Source organism: Dasypus novemcinctus, chromosome 7 (assembly GCF_030445035.2).
Source record: "Dasypus novemcinctus isolate mDasNov1 chromosome 7, mDasNov1.1.hap2, whole genome shotgun sequence".
In the NCBI taxonomy this organism is placed as follows: Eukaryota; Metazoa; Chordata; class Mammalia; order Cingulata; family Dasypodidae; genus Dasypus; species Dasypus novemcinctus.
In genome coordinates this window covers 124,568,488-124,593,128 of record NC_080679.1, presented here as the reverse complement: position 1 = coordinate 124,593,128, position 24,641 = coordinate 124,568,488, and the positions used below count along the sequence as shown (strand labels likewise).

The 24,641-nt window shown below is 41.1% G+C and overlaps 1 protein-coding gene across 12 annotated transcripts in view; it reads right to left on the bottom strand.

Moving 5' to 3' along the window:
* The window catches only part of LOC101419459 (cilia- and flagella-associated protein 221-like), a 93,702-nt gene that overhangs the window by 57,067 nt on the left and 11,994 nt on the right, over window positions 1–24,641 (bottom strand). For 9 of the 12 annotated variants that reach the window (XR_011649294.1, XM_058301119.2, XM_058301123.2 and 6 more), the window contains 5 exons: window positions 23,897–23,983; window positions 23,651–23,749; window positions 21,797–21,897; window positions 2,913–3,016; window positions 1,378–1,537 (listed from right to left, as the gene is read on the bottom strand). Coding sequence is in view for 11 of the 12 variants with exons in the window: in XM_058301119.2 (XP_058157102.1) it covers window positions 1,378–1,537; window positions 2,913–3,016; window positions 21,797–21,897; window positions 23,651–23,749; window positions 23,897–23,983 (551 nt within the window). In the remaining variant the exon portion in view is untranslated. The remainder of the gene's footprint in view (window positions 1–1,377; window positions 1,538–2,912; window positions 3,017–21,796; window positions 21,898–23,650; window positions 23,750–23,896; window positions 23,984–24,641) is intronic. The other 3 variants (XM_071216488.1, XM_058301128.1, XM_071216489.1) reach the window with 1 other exon arrangement.

The following is a 24,641-nucleotide window of genomic DNA, read 5'->3' as shown; positions in this document are numbered from 1 at the left end:
CACGCAGACAGGAAAAGCAATCTGTGACATTTTCAGAGAGTGCTGCAGCCAGTATAATTTCTGTACTTCACGATGCAATCTATATGTTATCATACTATCCGCAGTCATGGGAGACAGGCAGATCTTGAGACCTAGTCCTTGAAAATGTCAAAACTGTATTAAATAAGGCACAGTCTTTAATTCATTGGGAAATAAGGCACATCTGCATTTGTTTGGTGCTTCTACATGTAGAAGATGCCCTCATGTATTGAGAGCATGTGTGTGGGAGGATATGCACGGGTCAAAATCCTACTTAAGTGCTGTCTTCAACAAACGCCCTTCTATGTTACAGCACATGACATGAGATGGCAAGTGGCATTTTGTTGACCCCCTTATCTGACACCGGACAACTTAGCACTATTTGCTTTTAGTCAATTCTACTTGTCTATTGCTTGAGTGATTTTATTTCTACCTTGGCTTTTTGTAGGATATGCACTCACTAATATTCCATAGTTAGGTTAGACTACTTTGAACTGCTAAGAAGAAAATCATGGTATAAATGTAAAATAAAGAATGGTGTTAGTTTTATACTTTGGTGTGCTCATTACTCCACTTTTAATATGTCTAATGATATTAATAGGAGCTATGTATCTAGCAATGAAAGGAAAGAGGAAGAAATCAAGGTATTTCTTTTTCATTTGCAAGATAATTTTAAGGATTTTCTAAGGGCAGTATTTATACTGTGTCAACTTTTCCTTTTAACTTTTATAAAACTCATGGCTATTAGAAAACAACTTGCAATACATATTGGGATATAAAAATATCAGCTTATGTTCAAGTGAAAATTGAAGTTCAGTAAATACTGGTAAGAAGTAAAAGTTCCATTTCACATCTTTCTCTTCTCATTTGAAATCTGATGGGGCTTTTTAAAAAAAATTTGTGTGACACATTTTAGTTTCTACCTTATATCGAAGTAACTAGTTCTACACAACTTACTTCTGCTCCTTGGTCATGAGTATCTTGAGGGCATGGGCTGTTTCCCATGGTGCTTTGCAACTGACACTGCACACAGCAGGCTCTCAATGAATTGTAATGTTGTACTTCAACTTTTAAAATAATTATGTTATGTTGGCCGCCTTGTAATTTAAATTTCTGACAGTAATATATGCATATAGTCAAATTTTCACTGTCCATCAGTAGTAATAAGTGAAAAGAAAGTAACCCTTGCAAACCCCTTTCTCTCAGACGTATTACTGTTACATTTTATGCATGCTCATCATTCTAAATAAGTTTTTGATGGCAATCTTTTATAAGACAGAAAGATAGAATGGAAGAAATGAAGATTTGAAGTTTGAAAGAAGTTTTAAAAATAAATGAAACATGTGAAAGAAGCCATACTTTAAAGACATGTTGGGATAGCAGGTTCCAGTGAATACACATTCGTATGGTTGAGAGTTGAACTGTGAAATCCATAACTGTACTTTTATCTGTGCAGTCCCATACTGAAATGGTGTAAACTTAATAATCACATTCACCTTCCCATTCGCTGGAATTATTCCTTAGAGGAAAGAAAGGAGAAAACATGATACTCTTTATTGCTAAGTTCATTCAATATAGTCTTCCCATGATAAGAATTTCTATATTCTTTACAATCGTCTTCTCGATAAATACACCTGAATAAACTTCTGCATGTTCACATTGATCTCATTTGTCAATTATTCCATTAATCCTTTATAATAACTTTATTGTGGCAATTATAAATATCTATATACATATCCATCAGCATTAGTAAATCAGAAGTAAACTCTCAGAACAGTAATCTTCAAGCTAATTGCCAGATGTCAATTTTAATGCTCCAAACAAGGAAAAACTGGGAACATACGTAAGCTTTGTGCCCAAACAATTCATTTCCCTATATTTTTGTGTAATTCAGTTCTCTGCTTTCAGTTCTTCAGATGGAAAACTATTCTCTCAGAGATCAAACATCACTCTATACCAAACCTATTTCTCCTTTATATCCCTGGTACCAATGGAGCTCAGAACATAGTAAATGCTCAATAAGTGTGGAAAGGAAAAAGGAAAGGAAGGAAAGAGAGAGGGAGGAAGAGTCAAGGTCCTAGGTCTATAGGGCTAGTGTTTTCTCTGACTTCCACAGAGGCTTTGGTTTCCTTTCTAGAATGAGGTCTTCTGCCCTCGCACATCTGGTCACCCCACTGTCCCCACAGAGGCCTTGCACATTCTCTCATAAATGCCTAAAGATCAGTTTGTTCACCTGGAATACCTCCTTCTTGTCTATCCCCTCCTCTGAGGGTTATACTACTCTCCTCTTGCTACATTCTGCCCCATGCACCTCCCATTCAGCCATTCAACAAGCACTTATTGAGCACTTACTGTGTACCAGGCACTCTTTTAGGAACCCGAGATACAGCAATAAACACGGCAAAGTCTCAGGTCTCACAGAGACTCCAGAGCAGCACTGAGAACTATGTCCTTTGGGGCAGGCAAAGATGGATTTTTCACATCACACATGACACAAACCTATTAAAACCATCACGAAGATTCTGAACTCTTGGAAAGAATATTCCCATTTTATTTGAAATTGAATTAAAGGTGAATACCAAGGATGTACCAAGAGCTAAAATTAGAAATGACAGAGGATTCACTTCAGCTTTTAAGCACTGATAATGGACACAGCTTACCTGGATATTATTATAAAGTATTGAGTATTAAAGTTATACCAAAGTGTTCTTATTCCCAAGTCTGCAAACCCAATTAACATTGCCAGATATATAAAATTTGTTAATGTTACACACACAAAATTACCCGCTTCAAATGTTGCTTATTCTCTCTTAGAACTTGACACCAACTTTCCAAATCCCCTTTGGTCAGAGAACCCTAAGTACTTGGAACCTGGAAATCCTGAATCTCATTACCTGATTTGGGCTCAATAGTAAAGGCACGATGAGACTGAATCAAGGCAATATGAAATTCAAAATCCACAGGGCAGCTGCACTGCAAAGGAATAACATGATTTTTGCTGCAAAACAAAAAAGAGAAATGGAAAATATTATTTTTCTTTATAACCAGCTAATTTGGTGGCAAGGGAAGACTTTCTTATGTTATAAAGTTCGCAAGAGCCCACACTGAGAGTACTTCCTGTGTGCCAGGAAGTCTAAACATTTCCCAGAATTAACTATTTTGATCCTTTGAGGTTGGTTGTTCCCCATTTACAGAGGAGGAGACAGAGGAATAAGAGAAGTTAGGTGTTCCACGCAAGGCAACACAGCTAGAACCAGGTGGGAGAACCAGGACTGAACGCAGGTCGACTACTGTCAGGTGTCTGCACTCCTGACCACTCTTGGAACTGGCTGATGTAATCTATGGATTCTCATGGTGACAGGGGACAGGTAGTCTCGTCCACGCAGCCAGATCTGAATAAACCAGCCTTCGAGGAAGCCTGGGAAACCCTGGTCTTCACAGAGCCTAGAACAGTGTTGAAGAAAACTTGCTTTGGGTTGGGTTTGATTTAAATAAGCTGGAGATTCCGTATATGGTCAGAAGTCCCGTAACCCCTGGAGAACACAGGGAGGGGCTGTGTATCCACGAATGGTCTCCACACCCAGGGTGGCAAGCCTCCTAAGGAAGCTTGAGGCTGTCACAGACAAGCACCCGGAAGCTGCTACAGCAGCCGCCACCTCTCAGAGAGCCCTGTGCTGTTCCTAAAAGCCTCTCCTCGGATCACGACACGAGTGAGGACCAGAAAGGCAGAACTTCTCAGTGATCTGTCTTAGACTCCTGGAGCTGCTGTAACAACGTACCACAAACCGACTGGCTTAAAACAACAGAAATGTATTCTCTCACAGTTCTGGAGCCCAGAAGTCCAAAATCAAGGGGACCAGCAGGGCCACCGTCCCTCTGACCCTGTAGGAGATTCCTTCCTAACCTCTAGAAGCATTATCTTCCAATTAATTAACCTTCTCTTCAACTACATCTAGTGTAAAGTTTTTCTGATCTGTTGGTATTTTTTATTTCAATGGTTAAGTTTTTTTAATTCCTAAGATTTCTAAATGGTTCTTATTTTCCACCTGTTTTTAATTTCCACCTAGTTTTATTTCATACTTTGTTTTTATCTTTAAATGGAAGATTGCTGGCATTTATCTAATTGAATGTCCTAGTGTACCTATTTTAAAGTCCGGATCAAACTGTTCTACAAATTTCATTTCATCCAACCATATTCTGATTTTTGGGATTTTAGCTCTCTTTTTTAGCATGAGGTTTATTCGTGTGCTATGGAATTTGGATTTGTACATTCATTTTGAGTAAAAGGTTTCAGTCTTATACTGGGTTTTGTAATGGTGTACTGGAGTTCTGCCAGGCAGCTATTTTGGGGCTTTGGTGTTTTCAGTTACTGGCCAAGCAGGTAGCTTGGCTCACAAGCTGGATATTATTGTTCTCCCACATTCCTCTGCCCACAAAGTGCCAGGTAACAGGTCAGCAAAGATTTTTCCAACCTTCTTTCATGGGAGCTGCAAAAGTGGGGAGGCTCACTGTACCCCGGCTTTGAGCAGAAGGCCAGATTCTGATCTCCTGTGTCAGCGGGAAATTTGTGGTCTCTTTTACGCCATAGCACACAGGAGCGAACTCCAAACCCCCATTTTCTGCTTCAGGACCTAGATCCTCCAAGGCCGTGGCTTTACCCTGATCACCAGTTAGCACTTCTCTTCCTGCTCTACAGTATTCTTTGTCTTCTTTCTGAGTTTGGCTCTGTCTTTCTGGGGGTCTCTTTTTATATGTTATCTCTCACTACTAGGTATCTGGAGCAGAAGGGGGTACATTGCAGCATAAGCTTGGTGCTGCTTCTTGTCACATGTCTCTAAATGTACTTTCCTTTTTTTTTTTCTTTTAAGGAACTAGGGTGTTTAGAATTGAACCTGGGACCTCGTAATTGGGAAGTCATCACTCAATCACTGAGCTACATTGGCTCCCCTAAATGTACTTTTGAGAGACCTACACTATGAATGCAGAGAGTTCCCAATACCTCCAGGAAATACCCTATTTTCTCATTAATTTTCACTGGCATTTGTTTTTTTCTTCCTTTTTTTAATATGATTTTTACAGAAAAGTCATGCAGAAAATACAGAGTTCCAATATTCCTCCCCTTACTCCATGCCTCATATGCAGTTTTCCCTACTAGTAACACTGTATTAGTGTGGTACCTTTGACACAATTAATGAAGTATATAATTATGTTATTAATTATGGCCCATAGGATATGTTACTACCATTTACTGTTTGTGTTTTACACTTCTGTGGTTTTTAAAACTTTTCATTCTGTTAACATATAAACCACCTAGTAGCTCCCCTTTTAACCACATTTAAATGTACAATTCAGTGGTGTTAATTACTTTCACAATGTTATGATGCCATTACTACCACCCATTACTGTAACTTCTGGTAAATTTTTGTTGACTTAAAATATATATATATATATATTGTTCTTAGCAGAAATGTATCTGAGAGAGGAGAATAGTTGTCCTATAAGTACATGAGATCCCCAGTGAGGTGCACGCTTGCCTCAGATTTTATACAATCATGGCCAAGGGCCTCACATTTCTGATATAAATTCTGGATAAGGGTCTCTGTGCAGAGCAATCTCTTTAGCATCAATGAGACAAATAATTCACAGGCTTTGCTTTTGGTTTTTACCATACTCATAAACTTGTCCTAAACCAGGCTCTACACAAGGTCAATCTTAACTCTCTGAGATGCTTCCTAATTCTGGAAAACAGAGTCCACAGAGGTCATTGCAGTTTCTTATTTCTTTCTTTCTTTTTTCTTTTTGGCTTTATTTATTTATTTTTAACGTTACATTCAAAAACTATGAGGTCCCCCTATAAACCTCATCAGCCTCACCTCACTCCTCCCACATCAACCTCCTCTTTCATCATCATGCCACATTCATTGCATTTGGTGAATACATTTTGGAGCACTGCTGCACCACATGGATAGTGGTTTACATTGTAGTTTACACTGTCCCCCAGTCCACCCCGTGGCTCCTGGTAGGACATACAGTGTCCAGCAACTGTCCCTGCAGTACCACCCAGGACAACTCCAAGTCCTGAAAATGCCCCCACATCATATCTCTTCTTCCCTCTCCCTACCCTCAGCCACTACCAGGGCCACTTTCTCCACATCAATGCTACATTTTCTTCCATTACTAATTACAATAGTTCCAGAATAGAATATCAGGAAGTCCACTCTAATCCATATTCTATTTTCAAGGCAGTTCAGCCTCACTGATGCTCATGCCTCACTGGGTAGACAGAAGTAGCAGTACAAGTTACCTAAGCCCCTCAAAGCATAAGCAAGCATAAGGAAGCCTTGGGCAATGCTCGATGGGAAACGTTCAACGGCCCAAAGGTGGTCTCTGAAGCTCAGGCAGGTAATTCACATATGCACACAGGCTGCATAGCCATCAGCTTGGTGATCCCAGGGCCTGCTCAGAGCTGCCCCCAGCCAAGTCAGGTCTGATGCCTAGGACTCTTCTGCTTAAAGCTGCATGTTTGCATTTTCCTGAACAGAAACAAAAAAATGCTGAGGTTTTTCCCATTGCTAATATGTGTCTAATTTTCAATTTAATTTCAGAGCCCTGATAATACCCACAGAGAAGGTGTCAGGGCTCTTGTTTAATGATGATTACACGAACCCAAAATCCTAATATAGTAACCAGTCTGGAAAAACAAACAATTTCTTAAGTGGCACAAAATTCCAGCACTATGATTCATATGGAGACATAGGTAGGGCAAGTAATACAAATTTCAATGGGCTCACTGAACTTGGCTTTCGTTGCTGCAGTTCAGACTGAAGAGGTCAAACTTAGTGAGAATGACCACTACAGTCATAAATCAAGGTAAATCTAGATCAATTTGGGTCAAAGGCAGGTTCAGCGAATATAAAACTTCGCTTATTTAGAAGTTTTTCATATTTGAAGAATGAAATCCCATTAGGTAGGGACCTGAATTAGAGTAATTCTTTAACTTACAGGAGGGTAGGCAATAAAATTATTAAAGCAGGTAGACGTTAGGACTTGGGGAGATAACCACAACCTTTCTCCTCATTATTTCATTATTTAAATATTCTGTTTATTATTCTAAGACTATGTATAAAAACTAAATTAAGTACTTTTAAAGAACTGTTCTTTAAAATCCAGCCCAAATCTTTTAAATATTAGACCTTTACATTCTGATCATGTATAAATGTATGCCTATTAGAAGAAGAGAGCAAGTTTTGCCTTAGAGAAAGTAAATACAATAAAATAACTTAAGATGAATTTGAATTTTCCGTCCCCCTTCTCAAAACAAATGCTAGAAGAGGGCAAGGCATTCCATTATTTTCTAGTTAATCATATATATAATATGTTCCTACCGTACTCTTATATTATTTACGCCATTTACATTAACATTTACCATCTTTGTCAAAGCAGTAATCAAGAATTTTTTTCTCAGAGAATGAATGATCTTGTGAACTTACTATAGATAACATAAAATTAAAAATCCTCCCGTTAAAAATCTCACTGTTGAGAAAGGGAGTGAGTAGGCTATTTTATCACAATAAGATACTGCCTCCTTTTCTGGATAATGATAGTAGGCTGACCTGGGTGATCCATGAGCATGTCAAAAGCTAACTTATTTCTGGACAGCATCATAAATTATCCACTAGTTACTATGTGTGTATAAATTTTGAGGAAAACACTATCAAGACAAAGGGCAGCCTTCCCACAAAGATATATGACTAAGTTAAACTAGACCACAAACTGTAAAGTTGTGGCACAAAGACCAAGCAAAGCCTACAGTCAGTAGGCTCAACTGTCTCATTTTAGGTTAAGTCCATTTAAGCAGGAGTTTTCTTTTGACAACTTCTGGTTGATATGAGAATCTTTTAGAGATTCAAAGACATGGATGATGATGTATCTGTATATCCTTCACTTACAAGTGTACAAGACTCACAGTCTGGGCAAGCTTTGGAGTTATATGCTATGGCAGTTTTGAAATAAGTCCACACAATCTTTGACATGCCTGTCCTTGAGAGGTGAAGTCTCCTTCCCTGGGTTCTCTGACTACTTAACTAATATCAGTATTAACAGAATATGATGCAAATGCTGCTGTCCCAGATTCTGGGTCCAAGCCTCAAGAAGCTAGCATGCTCTCACTTCTCATGGGATACTCACTCTGGAACCTAGCCACCATGTTGCAAGGAAGCCCAAGCAGCTTGTGGAGAGACTCCCGTGGGGGAACTGAAGCTCCTAGCGCTCAGTCCAGGCTGAGCTCCCAGGATGATAGGCAGCCACAGGAGTGAGCCAACCTGGAAGTGGATCTTTCAGCCCCAGCTGACTTCTGTGTGGAGCAGAGATGAGCCTTCCCCATTAGGCCATGGCCAGACTGCAGATCCATGGGCAAAATAAGTGACTAGTTTGCCCCCTTAAGCCATTTGTTTTTTTTAAGCCATGTGTGGTATTTATTACACAGTAGATAAATGGAACCAAAAATTTTTCTACTTCACTTCTTCTTCAGTGAACAATTACCTTACCCTGTTTCTGACTGCAATCTTAATTTGGCAATTTTATAGTTATTTTGTTTTGTTTTGTGTTTGGCTTTAATATGTAGCAGTCATTGTGCTTGTATCTCAGTTAACTTTCTGAACAACGCTATGAGGTAGTTTTATCATCTCTATTTTACAAATAAATAGCCTGATATATGGAGAGGTCCAACATATAAAGAGGATAGAGGTGACATGGGATTAAAGCCTAATTTCCAGAAGCTTCTCTTAACTGCTCTATTATTTCATCTTACCTAGAACTCTAAAAAGAAAGAGCTAATCACGTGTCATTATTTGCAGTATACTCTTCTCTACTGACATTCTCCTTGAAAGCAATCACTCTGTGATTTATTAGTTAGGTTTTTTAGGAGATATTTCCTTTCATTAGTCGATCAGCAAGAAAGGCCTATAAAATCCCTAGACTATTTTCTAAAATGTTACCAATCTCTTCCAAGTATTGACAAGCATGTAGAGAGAAATAAGGAAATCTGGGAATTGGCTGGCTATTTTCATTTAAGATTTAGATACAAATTGCTATATTCATACTGTGATCAAAGAAAATGGAAGAAAATCAGACACAATGATTCATTATCTGAGAAGCCAGAACCCCAACCTCCAACCCACCCCAACCTCCCAAGCGGGAAAGAATCTGAAAAGATAGAGAAGAGTTCAAGTTTCAAAGAATGCTCTTTTACCTAAGCTAATTTATAGTCTCATGAAATTTCATATGTTCCTTATCTTATTTTCAAAGACACAATTAATCTTACTGGGACTGGGGCCTCAAACCAGAAGCACAGTGGGCTCATAATCCTTAATGATAGCATTAAATAAAGATCAACATACATTTACACAATTGAACATCCAAATAACAGTACGCAATTACTTCTTACATAGAGTGAAAAACCACCTAATTTTAGATTACGCTTAGGACAGTATTAGAGGCAAAGAGATCAACATATCAATAAGACTTAGTTTTTTTCACTTGGTGGCCTGACCTTCGAGCTCCTTCCTTTCCTTTGGTTCAATTTCTTTCTCAACCTACTTAGTCCTCTCTGCCAGGAACCCTCTTGACCCCAGCAGTTTGGGAACAGGTGGAATTCTGGGGAAACCTCTAATAACTTGAACTACATGTGGTCACTTCTCCATCTTCAGTAAAAGAAGTTAAGCAAGGAACTGAATTTAGAAACTGTTGGAGACGATCAAATGATATATTTGTCATCTATACAGAATATACAACGGCTATTCATTTTTCAAAAAACAACTTTTGAAGACACCTTTAAACAATGGAGTATTACACTAAAAATAAATGTTAATAGTGAATTTACTAGAAAACAGCAAGTTATAACTCACCAGAGTTACAGATGATATGGGATAATGAATGAATGAAATTCCAGGGAGGCTGATTTGAGATGAGAGCAGGATCTGTGTCTGGAGATGATAGAACTGAGAGTGTTGGGCAAGGAAAGGAAAGGAATGGAAAGGAAGGAGTTAATCATGATATGAAGAGTGATGAAAAGCCTCCAGCAGAGTGATTTTTTTTTGGTTGGGAAAAAGACAACATTTATTAGAAGAGATACACTAAAAACCACTCATAACCTTTTCTTCTTTTAGATTTGGGAGTAGAGAAAACAACATAGTGACTACATGGAAACACTTCCTCAGAGCTAAATGGCCTATGGTAGCCTGGCCTCTAACAGGTCACCCAGCTGCCAGCTAATCAGTCGTGTAGCTTACCCACCAGCAATTATTGAAACAAGAAGCCCACTTGGCAGTGGAATAACAGATAAAGTAACAGAAAGACACTATTTGAGAAAAAGCAGTTGGAATTTGGTTGACTGGTTGCTGGTTACTCTATTCTAAATATGTGGACAAGCATTAAATAATCATGTCCTAGAAACCATAGTAAAAGAATATGTGTGTATGTGTATGTAGTGCTTTTGTGAAAAATAAAACACCATTTCGTATGTTACCAGGCTTCAGAAAGTGACCAAATGTGACTGCATTTACAGTGTCTATATGGGATGTGACAATTGCATAAACCAAGCAAGGTGGAGGAATCACCCAGAAAGTACTCAAAGCACTCTCAAATGAGCGGTCTTTAATTGGAGACCATCTATGACTTTGCTTCTCCAAGGAATGGTACTTCAGGGAGACCCTGGAATTCCTCGGGTTACATTCTTAAATACTAGAATTGGGAATTAATCCAGGAATATATTTTCCAACAATATTTTAAATTAGTGTTTCTTTCTTCTTAGCACAGGATACCACCTTGACATTTTCATATAAGCCAAAAAACAAATATGCTCCTAAATTCAATGAACCATTCCAAGAATTTATACAAAGGCTAGAAGACCTAAATAAGAAAAATACTCCACCTTTACCTACTTCCTCTGGCATACATATTTATTTGTTCTAGTTGCTGATAATAAATATGTGTTGTTCTGCCCCTTTGCCTGATGCAAACCATCTGAGCAAGGCTTTAATAAGGTCAATATTGGCTTGCTCCATTTTGGGTACTGCTTCCTCCAGGAGTCAAAAGTCTAGAATTCAATATTTAAGAAAACAAAAACTAACTTAGGTTTTTCACTGAAAGTTACCTTCATGGAATATCTCACGCTGGTAAAGGAAAGGGGAGTACACTTTATGCTTTATAAATACAATCCCTATGATTTAGAGGTTGGATGACTTTCTTTTCCTGCTAAAAATTCATGAAGACAGACTGGGTGAAGATGAGTAACTAAATCAATACCAGGTCAGCAAAGGGATATGAACTCAAAGAAATTTTAACTACTACATATGGGAGAAGTTTTTGTATACTACAAATTCAGGGTGTTGTTAAGCAACAATGATCATACATCAATTTTGAAACATTATGAAAGATAAGCTCAGGACTGCTGCATACACTAAGCAAGAGCTGAAGTAAATAAAGGACAAGTGTGTTGATGAGCTCAAGTCTTGCCAGATGGTTTCCATAAAATGCTGCTGGTCCTTCAAGACACCAGCTTTGAGCTTTGAAGACATAAGTATAAGTCAAGAGTGTGTTTTCCTTGGCTTGGTGAAAAATGGGAATTTTTCCTCTTTCAGCAGGATGGCTTCAAAAGACCCTTTTGAAGATCAATTGTAAGCTTTCATCACCATGCCTTCCCTCTAAGCCAGGCTCACCTGGTTCTCTGCTCCCTCAACTGGAGGCTCATTTTGGCACAATCAGATGGAGCCTGGTTATTGGCTGTGCGAGGAAAGACTCTCACTATCTCACTTCCTGTCAGTGCTATTTACAAATGCATGTTGCCACATGGCCCAGACTCTTTAAACTCCAGTGACAGGGAGAAACTTTGGTTTCATTCAGACATCATATTCTGACTTTGGTTATTCCCACACTTCTAAAATGAGCCCTGAAGTTCACTGCCTAAGGAAACACAACAAGAATTCAGTGAATTCTTAAAACATATGCCTTAAAAGTTCCAGAAACTGTGTTCATAGATTGCAAGACATAATATTGTTCAGAAGTCAGAATTACCCAAAGCAATCCAGATTCAATGCAATCCCTGTCAAAATCTCAGCAACCTTCTCTGCAGAAATGGAAAGACAATCCTCAAATTCATATGGAATTGCAAGGACCCTCGAATAGCCAAAGCAATCGTGAAAAAGAACAACAAAGTAGCAAAGAATCAAAAACAGGGTGACATGTCAAACAAATCCAGTCAGTTGGCCAGTTGTTTTCTCCACATGGCACCAACTGATCTTCCTTGCACCATGCTGCCTCTGTTGACCAGTTGACTGGTGTGTTGTAGACACAATTTCAAAACCAAATAAAAAGGTATAGTGAGCAAAACAGTGTGGCATTTGTACAAGGATAGATATATAGACAATGGAATAGAACTGAGAGGCCAGAAATAAACTGAAAAATCTATGGCCAACTGATTTTTGACAAGGGTGCCAAGTCCATTCAATGGGGAAAGAATAGTCTCTTTAACACATAGTGATGAAAAACTGGATTTCCACATGCAAAAGAATGAAGTTGGATCCCTATCTCACACCATATAAAGAAATTAACTCAAAATGGATCAATGACCTAAAACCAAAAGCTTTAGGAAATTAATATAGGGGAAAACCTACATGATCTTGGATTTGGCAATGCATTCTTAGATTTGGAACTGAAAGCATGAGCAATAAAAAAAAAATAAACTGTACTTCATCAAAATTAAAAAGTTTTGCGCATCAAAGGACATTATCAAGAAAGTTAAAAAAGCAAACTACATAATGGGAGAAAAGAAGTGCAAAGCATATATGTAGTAAAACTATAATATTCATAATATCTAAAGAATTCCTACATCTCAGAAACATAAAAAATGTTGTACTGGGCAAAAGATTGAACAGACATCTCTCCAAAGAAGATAAACATATGGACAATAAACACACAAAAAGATGTCCAACGTCATTTACCATTCAAGAAATGCAATGAAGTACTACTTCATACCCACTAGGATGGCTATTAAATAAGAAAAAGAAAATAACAAGTGTTGACAAGGATGTGAAGAAACTGGAACCCTTGTGAATTGCTAGTGGTAACATAAAAATGCTGTGGAAAACAGTTTGACATGCCTAAAAAAGTTAAATGTGGATTTAACATAGGACCCAGCAATTCCACTCCTAGGCATACAGTACAAAAGAACTGAAAACAGGGACTCAATTAGATAATTATACACCAAATGTTCAAAGCAGCATTATTCTCAGTAGCCAAAAGGTGGAAAAAACCTGGGTGCATGAACAGATGAATGGATAAACAAAATATAGTATAGCCATACAACGGAGTATTATACCGCTGTAAAAAAGAATGAAGGAATGATACATGCAACGTGGACGAATCTTGCAAACATTATGCTAAGTAAAATAATACAGACACAAAAGATAAATGTCACATGATTCCAGTTATATGAAATACTTACAAGATGCAAAATAAAAGAGACAGTGTAAATTAGAGGTTAACAGGGACCAGGAGGAAGTGGAAATGGGTAGTTACTGCTCAATGGATAACAGAGCTTCTGTTTGGCGGATGAAAAAGTTTTGGCAGTGGTTGGTGTTGGTGGTAGTACAATATTGTAAATGTAATTAATGCCATTGAATTTTACCTTTAAGATGGAACATTTTGTTATAACATAAATACATATGTGTGCTAGCACAATAAAATTTTTCCTAAAGTTCCAGGAACTAGAAGATCCTGACTTTAGAACGGAGTAGCTGGGAATATGTTCTATTAATAAAATGCTTGCGGCCCTGCAGTCTTTGGAGTGGCCCCAGCCTTCACAGACGCATGAGGCTGTGGAGTTCCATGCTCACACAGCCAGACCCAGAACGAAAACTGGGGAAGGCAGGGGTAATCCAGAGGAGGCCCGAGGACATTTTCATGTAAGTGTGTCTACGACACACCAGCCAACTGGTCAACAGAGGCAGCATGCTGCAAGGAAGATAAGTTGGTACCACATGGAGAAAATAACTGGCCAACTGACTGGATTGGCTTGACATGTCGCCCTGTTTTTGGTACCAGGTACACACATGCTGGAGAAACTGCAGAGCATGCTGAAGCAACACGAATCTTTTTAGAACCACAGAAATGGACAGACACAAAATTTCAGTACCTAATATAAGCATGTTCTTATTTACTTGCCTAGGAAAGGTGAGATTATATTTTGTTACAAAGTTCACCAAGCCATGGTGGTTAGGTTTGTCTAGTTCTAAGGCAAGGTTCAAAATACAGAGCTAAAAGTCCTCCTGCACCCCAGGATGCTGTTTGATGTTTAGAGATGTTGGATAGAAATTGGAATGCCACTCTTTGCGATTTACAGAGGCTGTCAAAATACCTTTTATCAGATTTCAAGCCACAAAAATTGTTTATAGGCAGTTGGTAAATGTTCAATGGAATTTTATCTCAGTAAGGAAATTTTACAACGATGAAATCCAGCCAAGGAAAATTTAGTTGATGAATACATATACTTTGTGGGAAAATGTACTGAGGCATTATCTAGTCCTCAGAGAATCTCTACCTGGCAGCAACACCAAAGTGCATTAGATGCAAATCCTACAACTTCTGGCGATTTTGTCCAAGTGTTTTAAACGTGCAAAGGGAAATCAATTTTCTGAATCGGAGTTCTCCCCTTACCTTCGTCTTTCCCATGGTGTTTCTTCTTTAACTGTAGAAATGTTTTATTTTGATATTTAAAATATAAGTCTTATTGGACTCCTCATACATTGCTGGCAGGAATGTGAAATTGGTCAATCTGATTTATTGGACTCACCTCACTCAGCTAAGATGGAGTTGAAGGACAACCACCACACCATGGAGCCTAGAGTGCCTACAACTGAAAGCGAGAGGATTGCATCCAGTATCCATGAGGAATCTGAACCTCCACTTGACATAGAGGTGCAATGGACACAACCAATCCAATGTCCACAGAGAAAAGGTGGCACTGGAGTGGGAAAAGTGGACATGGTGGCTAATGGGTATGGGGAATGGCAGGAAGAGACGATAGGTGGAGGTGTCTTAGGGACTTGGAGCTGCCCTGGATGGTGCTTCAGGGGCAATCACCAGACATTATAAATCCTCCCAGGGCCCACTGGATGGAATGGGGGAGAGTATGGGCCAAGATGTGGACGATTGACCATGAGGTGCAGAGGTGCCCAGAGACGTACTTACCAAATGCAATGGATGTGTCATGATGATGGGAATGAGTGTTGCTGGGGGGGGAGTGGTGGGGTGGGGGTGGTGGGGTTGAAGGGGTCCTCATATATTTTTTTTTAATGTAATATTTTTACAAAATCAATTTAAAAAAATTTAATAAAAAAAATAAAAAATAAAAAATAGGTATTAAAATAAATGGAATAAAATAAACCTAATAAGATTCTATTTTTGGAGAAAAAAAAAAAAGACACAGTGATGGGAGAACTGGAAGAGGAGCTGACTGGAGACTGTCCTCTTCGTAGGCGAGAGAGTAAGGGGAGCAGGTACAGCTCAGTGGCTGAGCACCTGCTTCGCATGTAAGAGGTCCCAGGTTCCATCCCTGGTACCTCCTAAAAAAAATAGAGAATGGGAAAGAGAGAAGCTGACCTGGAAGCTGCCACAAGCTGGGACAAGCACAGAAAGGCAAGCACCCATACGCCCATCCACTGCTGGTCGCAAGCCTGACTGGACAAGTGGCCCCTGAAGAAATGGAGCCCCAGTGGGCATGTTTGTGCACACGTGGGGTGGGGCTCACGCTGACACAGAGAAAGGGCCAGGGCTAGACAGCTTTTCAGCTCTGAGGGAGCGCGCCAGACAGCCTCACACACCAGGGTAAGTCGAGAGAGGAGCAAAGCTGAGCATGGCAAGCTGGGAGACCAGGGGCAAGATGCTGCTTTTGTCTGAGAGGCAATGGATGGGAGCAGTCGGCCTCGCAGGGAGGAGAATATTTTATCACTGACAATATTTAGAACTGTGGGTGCACAGTGATATTAAAAGGAGGCCAACTTTTAGTAGCTTTATTGTCATTTTAAAATTTTCTACAGACAATGGCCCATCTTATTGCTTGCATGTGCGATGGCCCACGTGCAAGCACTTCTTAGGATGGAATGGATTAGACTCCCGGGCCTCATTCCTAGGCGTCTGTCGCCTAGAGATGGCTCACATGGTGCACAGCAGCCTGGAGCGATATGATAATAACACAATCCACCAGGAGATGGTCACCTCTAAAGGCTACAGCTCAGTTGCTCATAGAATCAGCGCCATTACACCAGGGAAGGTCAAATGCAGAGGCACATGAAGCCAGGTGGGCTGACAAGTTGGACATGTAAATCTAGGGCCAGTCAGGGCTGGCGATTTGTAGCTGCTCTAGGCATCCCTTTTACGAGCTGGTGCCCCCTGCCCCCTGCCTCCCAGCTGCTGGGAACACTGTAGGTAGCAGCTCTCACCTTGACCTTCTCCAGAGAAGCATCCTTGGCTGGGAGGTTAGAACCCCCCACACTCCTACCCCCAACTCCATCCCTAAGTAACCAGTGACTAATCAGGGGGAAGGGGTGGAGTGGCACTCAGTCCCTTTCCCACACCCTCGCCCTTCTCTCACTCCTTCATTTTTCCCCCAGTGAAGGCCTTGTCTCTGCATCTAAGGAGCCTGGTCTGAGGCCGAGTTGCCCTGCTGCTACATCTGAGTATTTGGAATCATGGCCTATTTTTTCAGAGTTTCAGGCCCTCACCTGGCTCACAGCAATGCCAGCCTTGTGCCCACAGATTCTCTGCACACCACTGCCAGAGAGAGGGCTCTCAAATGTTGAGATGACTGGGCCATTTCTCTGCTTAAACTTTTATTATGGCCTCAGGGTCAAGGCAAGATTTCCCAGCACAGCCTGAGGCCCTTTGGGATGGCGTCTCTCCTGTTTTCCTGGCCGCTGCTCTGGTGACCCATGTCCAGTAACTCGGAACTCTCTAGAAAGGCCCAAACGTGACACTTCACATCTCTGACCCCATGCAGGTCACATACCCCCTCTGTGAACACCCACTCTTCTCTTCTACTGCTTCCTCTTCTACTGGCTGATTTCTAGGCATCCTTCAAAACTCAGTTCAGACAAGCTCTCCTCTAGGATATTGGGTCTGAGCCCCTCCCCCATTCCACCTGCCCCCAACATGCCTCACTCACAGTTGGGTTAGGGTGTCCCACCTTAGAATGCCGAATTAAGCAGTGGAATCATTTGTCTAACCATGGGCCAATGTCTTCATTAGTACCTACCACTGTGTCTGGCACTTAGTAGGCATTCAGTAAAGGTTGGTTGAATGAATCAATGAATGAATGCTAAATAAAGAACCCATCCAGGACATGACTCCCAGAAATGAGCCTCCCTGGCACTGAGGGATTACTACCAAGCACCAGCTTATGATATAACCAGAAAAAGACCTTGAATAAAAGGGTCAACTCAGACCGGCAGAATATCTCAACTGACATATAATATCAGGTGTTAAAAGCGATGAAACTAGATAAAAGGGAGAAATGGAAAGGACAAATGAGTTTATATGGCTATAAGTCTCCAAAAAAAGAGTCGGGTGTATTTGAGGGGTAATGCTTACACATGCCTCCACAGGGTACCAGAGACAGCCAAAGTAGCTAGAAACCCAGGTACTGGTACTCTGGAGAGCTACAGAGACCCACAGGTTCTATGGTGATGGCAGATGGCTCTGGAGTTCAGGGCCATGGCAGTTGGCCCTACTCTGGAGTTTGTGTTCCTGAGTGTGATGAAGTTGGACTCAGATATGACCTTTCTACACATGCCTCTTCTGTTACTTTTACCAGACCTGTGGTTGACGATGGGGTTGGTGTATACACAGGAGACCTGAATCTCTGGACTATTCAGGTGACAGCCAGGCCCTGAGCCTCAGCAGTCTTGCAACTCCTACCCTCTGTTTATTGGACTTACCCTGCCCAGCTAACAGGGAGGTGAAGAAGGTCAACCACCACACCAGGGAGCCAAGAGTGCCTACAACTGCAAGCAGGAGAATTGCATCCATCATCCAGGTGGAATCTAAGCCCCTTCTTGATGTAGAGGGGACTGGACATAACTATCCCAGGGTCCACAGGATGGAGGAATAGAGTATGGATTAGAGAGGACTTACTGGTGTTCTACTGGGGAACTACTGTGATTACTAAGGGAAGAAATTGTAATATTGATGTGGAGAAAGTGGCCATGGTGGCTGCTGATGGTAGGGAGAGGGAAGAAGAGATATGATGTGGACACATTTTCAGGATTTGGAGTTGTCCTAGGTGGTGCTGCAGGGACACATACTGGACATTGTGTGTTCTGCCATTGGCCCACTGGGTGGAGTGGGGGAGAGTGTAGACTACAATGTAGACTACTGTCCATGTGGTGCAGCAGTGCTCCAAAATGTATTCACCAGGTGCAGTGAATGTGCCACGATGATGAAAGAGGTTGATGTAGGAGGAGTGAGGTAGGGGGTGTGGGGGGTATATGGGGACCACATCTTTTTTTAATGTAACATTTAAAAGAAAATAAAGAAGAAAAATTAAAAAAATATATATCATGTAAACTAATGCAATTTTTATAAAATAAGAAAATGGACTAAAGTGACAGGGTCAAGTCCTTGTACAAGGATGGAAGGCTGGCATGCTTGCTGATTGTAGGTGTAGATGGCAAACTTGGTGGAGAAGGCGAAGAAGAAAAGTGCATGACCGCTTACTATATTCCAACAAATTTTAATTCAAAATGAAAGTGAGTTTTTTCCCTAGCTTAATATTTGTAAGGATTTATGACACTCTAATTTCTAACTAAATAATCTATACAAAACTTTGTGTATGCAACATGTTTGCAAATCATTTACTGAATAGGAAGAAAAAATGAAAGACTTGCTTTTTAATACCCCATATTTTGGCGCATATCTGTCTTATTTTACTCTCTGAGGATTGATATGAGTAGTTCTGTAGATGGTATAGGCTATATGCAAGCATAAAAAGCACTCAGTTAAAATTGTTGTAAATAACAACCAAAAAAAAAAAAAATACCCACCCAAATGATACCTTCATCCCACAAGGTAGCCTAGGATCAATAGGGAACTTTTCATACAAAAGTCCTTTCAAATACTCACCCCTGTCCTGCTCCCAGATAGTTTATATTGAAGGGATAGTTAAGAGTTGGTTAAAAAGAAAAAAAAAAGCCATTATTTAAAGGACATCAAGTCTTGGGAAGGCACAACCTGCTGTCAGAATGTTTAGAGGAGAAAATGAGCATGCTTATCTTTTCAAAGATTTAAAAAATGTATTACACCATTATAAGCAATAATTCATTTTAATGAACTGTTCAGCTGAAGTTTTTATTCTGATTGTAAATAATGAGAATTATACACAAAATAGAAGAGGAAGAGCCTTAGGGAGGTTGTGTTGTGTTCAGGACCAAAGACAGATGTCTGCCTTACAAAGTCTATTCATTTTTGTGAGTTTAATAAACCATTGTTCTCAACTCATAACCTTGACTAATGGTCCCCCCAAAAAAGTAATTTGTGGAGGGGAAAAAAGGAGGAAAGAAAAAAAGAACGAATGAAAGAAGCTGGTTGTTTCCAGCCACTTCAACTGCTATAGCTGTTCATTTAAAAGAAATAGTTGGGAGCGGAGGTGGCTCAAGCAATTAAGCACCTCCCTCCCACATGGGAGGACCTGGGTTCAGTTCCCCAACAAAGGGGGGGGGAGGGAGGAATAAATAAATAAAAATAGTAAATAAACATTTTTTAAAAAGACCTTAAATAGCTATATTTGGCATCAAAATGCATAGAGTGAGTGGGCGCTGCCAGCCTCTTGAGGCCCCTGTACAGACCACTCAGTACTGAGGAGTGGGAGATGACAAGAAGGGTGGCCACACAGAACCAGGAAGGGAGGTGAGGAAGAGAGATGATTAATTGGTGGAGGAAGCTCTGGGATAGAGTCCAGCAGAATGACTGAGGAAAAGAAGTAGAGAATCGAAGCGCAAGGAACAAAGAAGATACAAGACACCAAAAATGTATAACTCAAGTAACACCCAGTGTTGCAATGACATAGGAGAAACAGGAATTCTCGTGCACTGCAGGTGGGTATGTAAATGGGTACAACTGATTCAGAAAAGTTGGGCATCACATAGTAAATTGAACCTGTGCAACAACCTGTAATTCCACTTCTGGGAAAATACCCAAGAGAAATTCTTGAACATGTGCTGTCCCAGGAGACAAGAACAAGTATATACGACAGCAGAAAACCAAACAGCAGAAACGACCCACATGCCATGGGCATTAAAGCAAATAAAAAATTGGGAAGAAATTCACACAACGGGCTATCCAGAAGTGAACTACAGCTATATGCGTTAGCATGGCTGAATCACAAAAACATAATACTGAAGGAAAAAAACAGGTTACAATAGAACTGACGAACAGAGTGGTTGCATTTCCATAGAGAACAGAAAGGGGCAAAGCTAAGAAATGTGTTATTTAGGGGATGCATGCATATGTGTCAGAATTTTGAAAGCAAGTCAAGGGAATGGTTATCATAAAATTCACACTAGTGGTCACTGGTAACGTTTTATGTCTTCAAACAAGTATCCATTCTATTATTCTTCTTTAAATTGTATACTTTTTTGTACACCTTATTTTACATCTTTTGAAGAGTTGCTTAAAAATAAACAGATGATAAGTCAGGAGCTCAAGGGGAAGGTGCCAAATCCAGGCAGTCCTTGAAGACCTAGTTTTGGGATTCCACTCAAGGATGGCAGGTGGTACTAAAAAGAGAAAGGCTGGAAGCTCACATACATCAATTGCCCTCTTTCTAACTCTACCTCCTGGTCATCAGGGGCTGGTACCCTCTGCTCAGTGCTGCCTATGTGCTCCCTTGAACTTACTTTCATCCACGTAAGCCAGCTGCAGTCCCACAGTCTTGACCTATGGTATGGGCTTGCTACTGGATGGATTAGCCCTTTGGTGGCTTTTCATCTCCTCCAGGAATTAGTCCCTATCTCCTTCAGAAGTAGTCCCTGCTCTCTCCTGCCACCTGCCTCAGAATATGCCAATCCTCTGCCTGGAATGCTTCCTTACCCCACCCCACACACACACACACAGTGTCCACATAGAATAATCCAGATGCACCTCCTACATGAGTGAGGACTTTCCGAGTTCTGTCGGTCAGAGTTAAGGGTTTCCTCTTCAGGGCCTCCATTATACCACTTAGCAACTGATGTAAGAAATTGATAGCATCGTTCTCCATTAGACTCTAAGACCTTCAGAATCAGAACCTATGCTGATTCATCCTTTAACCACAGGGTGCTTTCAAAATATCAATCAGTTGGCACTTCTCAGGCAGGAATCCCCTCCCCATCCCTCCCCCCCAGCCTCCACCCACCTTGGCCAATTGTTAGGCCTGAACTTAGTTGCTGAGTCATTGGGTGGCAGGGGGACAGAGGTGGGGCCAGGCAGCTGCCACAGAGGGATAGGGGACTAAGGACAGTACATGTTTCCCTAAACCAGTATACGAGCATTACAATATTTTAACAACTGGCATGGCAATTATTTATCAACATCAAACAACTCAATATCACCTTCTTCATATTGCTAGAGATAGCACTATAATCAGAGTAAGTACTTAAAGAGTAATTTTTCATGAGGAAAACCACAAGTCTAAGACATCCTTTAATTTTTTACATCCTTTGATATTTTAGCAGTTCCTCTGGTAACTCACCTTCCACCAAGTAGAACATCTGACAGATTTATAAATGAAGGAAAGTCCAGTTTATTCATGACAGGATAAGCATGGATGGGAACCAGCAAAGTGTCATCTCCCTAAAATTAATGGGGAAAACGCTGAGCTTACCATATTGAAGATCAAAGGAAAACTTGTAGATGTTTTATTTCTTGTCTTGTTTTTAGTCATTTAAAAAATATTCTCAAGAATTCCGAGGGAGGGAAGTGAATTTGGCCCAATAGATAGGGCATCCGCCTACCACATGGGAGGTCCAAGGTTCAAACCCAGAGCCTCCTGACCTATGTGGTGAGCTGGCCCACTCACAGTGCTGATGTGCGCAAGGAGTGCCGTGCTACACAGGGGTGACCCCCGCGTAGGGGAGCCCCACACACAACGAGTGCACCCCATAAGGAGAACTGGCCAGCGCAAAGAAAGCTCAGCCTGCACAGGTGTGGCACCACACACATGGACAGCTGATGCAGCAAGATGACACAACAAAAAGAGACAGATATTCCAGATGTTGCTGACAAAAACACAGGAGGACACAGAAGAACACGCAGCAAATGGACACAGAGAGCAGACAACTGGGGGAGGGGGCAGAGAAGGGGAAAGAAATAAATAAAAGATAAATCTTAAAAGAATTCCGAGGGCGTTTAAGTACAACGTTTGAAATATTGAATGTTCTTAACCATAAACAAAATGCAGATATGTTTAAATACACTTTGAAATGATGTTCACTATCCAGAAACGTGAAAGATAATGATGCCTTTGTGTAAACATGAAAATAATAATAGGTAGCTGCGTCTCTCAATCTTTAGTGGCCTGCTAAAAAGAGATATCAGCACAGAACTGGATACTAAAAAAAAAAAATTAAAAGGAACTGGAAATTGGGGAAAAAAAGAGAGAGAGAGAAAGAGAAGTGCAGAGACCTGCTTTTAGTCCCAAGGTAAGTTTACCCTCTCTCAGACTTGTTTCTTCCTCTGCAAAATGCGGAAATTTCATCTTTCCCCAAAGATGTTTTTAAGAATTGAAGATGACTGCCTTGAAAAGTTAGAAGTATTATACAACTGTGAGATATTATTTTTACGACTGTTTTGAGTAGCAGGCAAAGTGCCCCACACACCAAAGAAGGCCTCTCTTAGGAAAATTTCTTCTGCTTGGAACAGAATGTTCCTGAAAGGAATATTTTGTTTTTGGGTTGTTGTTTTTCTAATTGAAACTCATTTGTTGCTCAAGGTTAGTGTTCAGTTTTACTTTTGAAAAATGAGGGATTTAGTGAACCTAAGGCTTCTCAAGTTGCGAAGGCTGGGCCTTCGAAGGGGTGTGGAATTGACGGTTTTAAGGGAAGGATGGACAGGACATAGAGCTGGTTGTGGCTGGAGGCCAAAGACGCATTAGGTGACCTAGACAAGCCCAGGAGAGTTCAAGCAGCAGAGCCATCTGGGGTCAGGCCACACCGGCTCTCAGCAGACCCTGGGGGCTATCTCTGAGGATGCTCCACCTGAGACCCAGTCCAGCTACCTGTGCTTCTCATCACGACTCGGGGTTAATTTTTCAACCTAGCGCTTAAAGTTCACTTAAGCTGTTTGAAAAGCCTTCACTGCCTCCCAGCACCATCTGATAAGTGAGGTTTTAGGCCGGCTCTGCCCCAGTTCTCGGCTGCCTCACACCCCCTTCCTGGACCCACCTCACTGGACACCCCTTCCTTGCCATTGGACTGGCTGCCAGGTAAAACCCAGGCACTGGGGTGGGAAGCCTCATTTTTGTCATCCAATCTCCCTTTCTTTTTCCCTTTAGGATATAAATTTTGACTCCCTCATTTCCCTCCCCCAAACATTTTAAGAAGCTTACCTTACAGTGAACACGGAGGCAATCATAATAGTAATGCCACTCATCTGGAGAAAATGTAATGGTGACTGGGAGGGACAAGCCAGGGACAAGGCGGTGCTCCTGGAAGACAAGCGGGCTCTCATTAGGCCAAGGCCCTGGATGCGCAGGCAGCAGGACTCTGGGTGACAACACGCCACAGGGCCCAGGCAGACCCGCCACCTGGAATACCAACACCCCACAGAACGTGGAATGGACGGTGACACTTACCTTTTTCACATACTTGATCTGAAAGTACGTGGTTTGTGGAGGTAAAATATGAAGATGTATGTCTTCACCAGAAACACTGACCAGATGCTGTGAGACAAAAAGAAGCATTTCCAGTAAATACAATGTTTTATTTATCTGCACGTTCACCTCCTCATTTACTTTTGTTCCTGAGGGGATATGAGGAGACATGCATTTTTTAACTTTCTAAAAGAGATGAAATGTATCAGACACTGTGTAAAGAACAGTAACATAAACACAATTAAACACTAAAGGATAATAAAGCAGACCGCATGGGCCTACTGCCGAGCTTAAGAACATTACAGGGGGCTACAGCCCCCGAGAGTCCCTCCAGGCACTTATCCTTCTCTCTGCAACTCCAATCCTGAAGTTTTATGGTGTGTGCTTTTTGCTGAACTCCCTTCACTCCTGAGCTAAGACCAGCCACCCACCAACTCCAGCACGTTCTCTAATTACCTGCCATTGGTGCTGGGGCAGGAGGACACTTAGGCAGTCAGGAAGTCAGGAAACAAGAGTGTAGCTAGGATAGCCTCCATCCATCCCTGGGTGAATGAAAGAGTACTCGAGGTGGGACCCCTGGCATGGTGAAGGGAGAAGGCCACTCCTCTAAGGCATGACAACCTAGTTGGAGAAGTACCCAGGTCTCTAAGTAAAGAGCTGTTGTTCCTTCATGGGCTTGAGGTGCCAGCAAGGGATCTAGGCTCTGAGCTTCCTCCTGGGCCAGGAG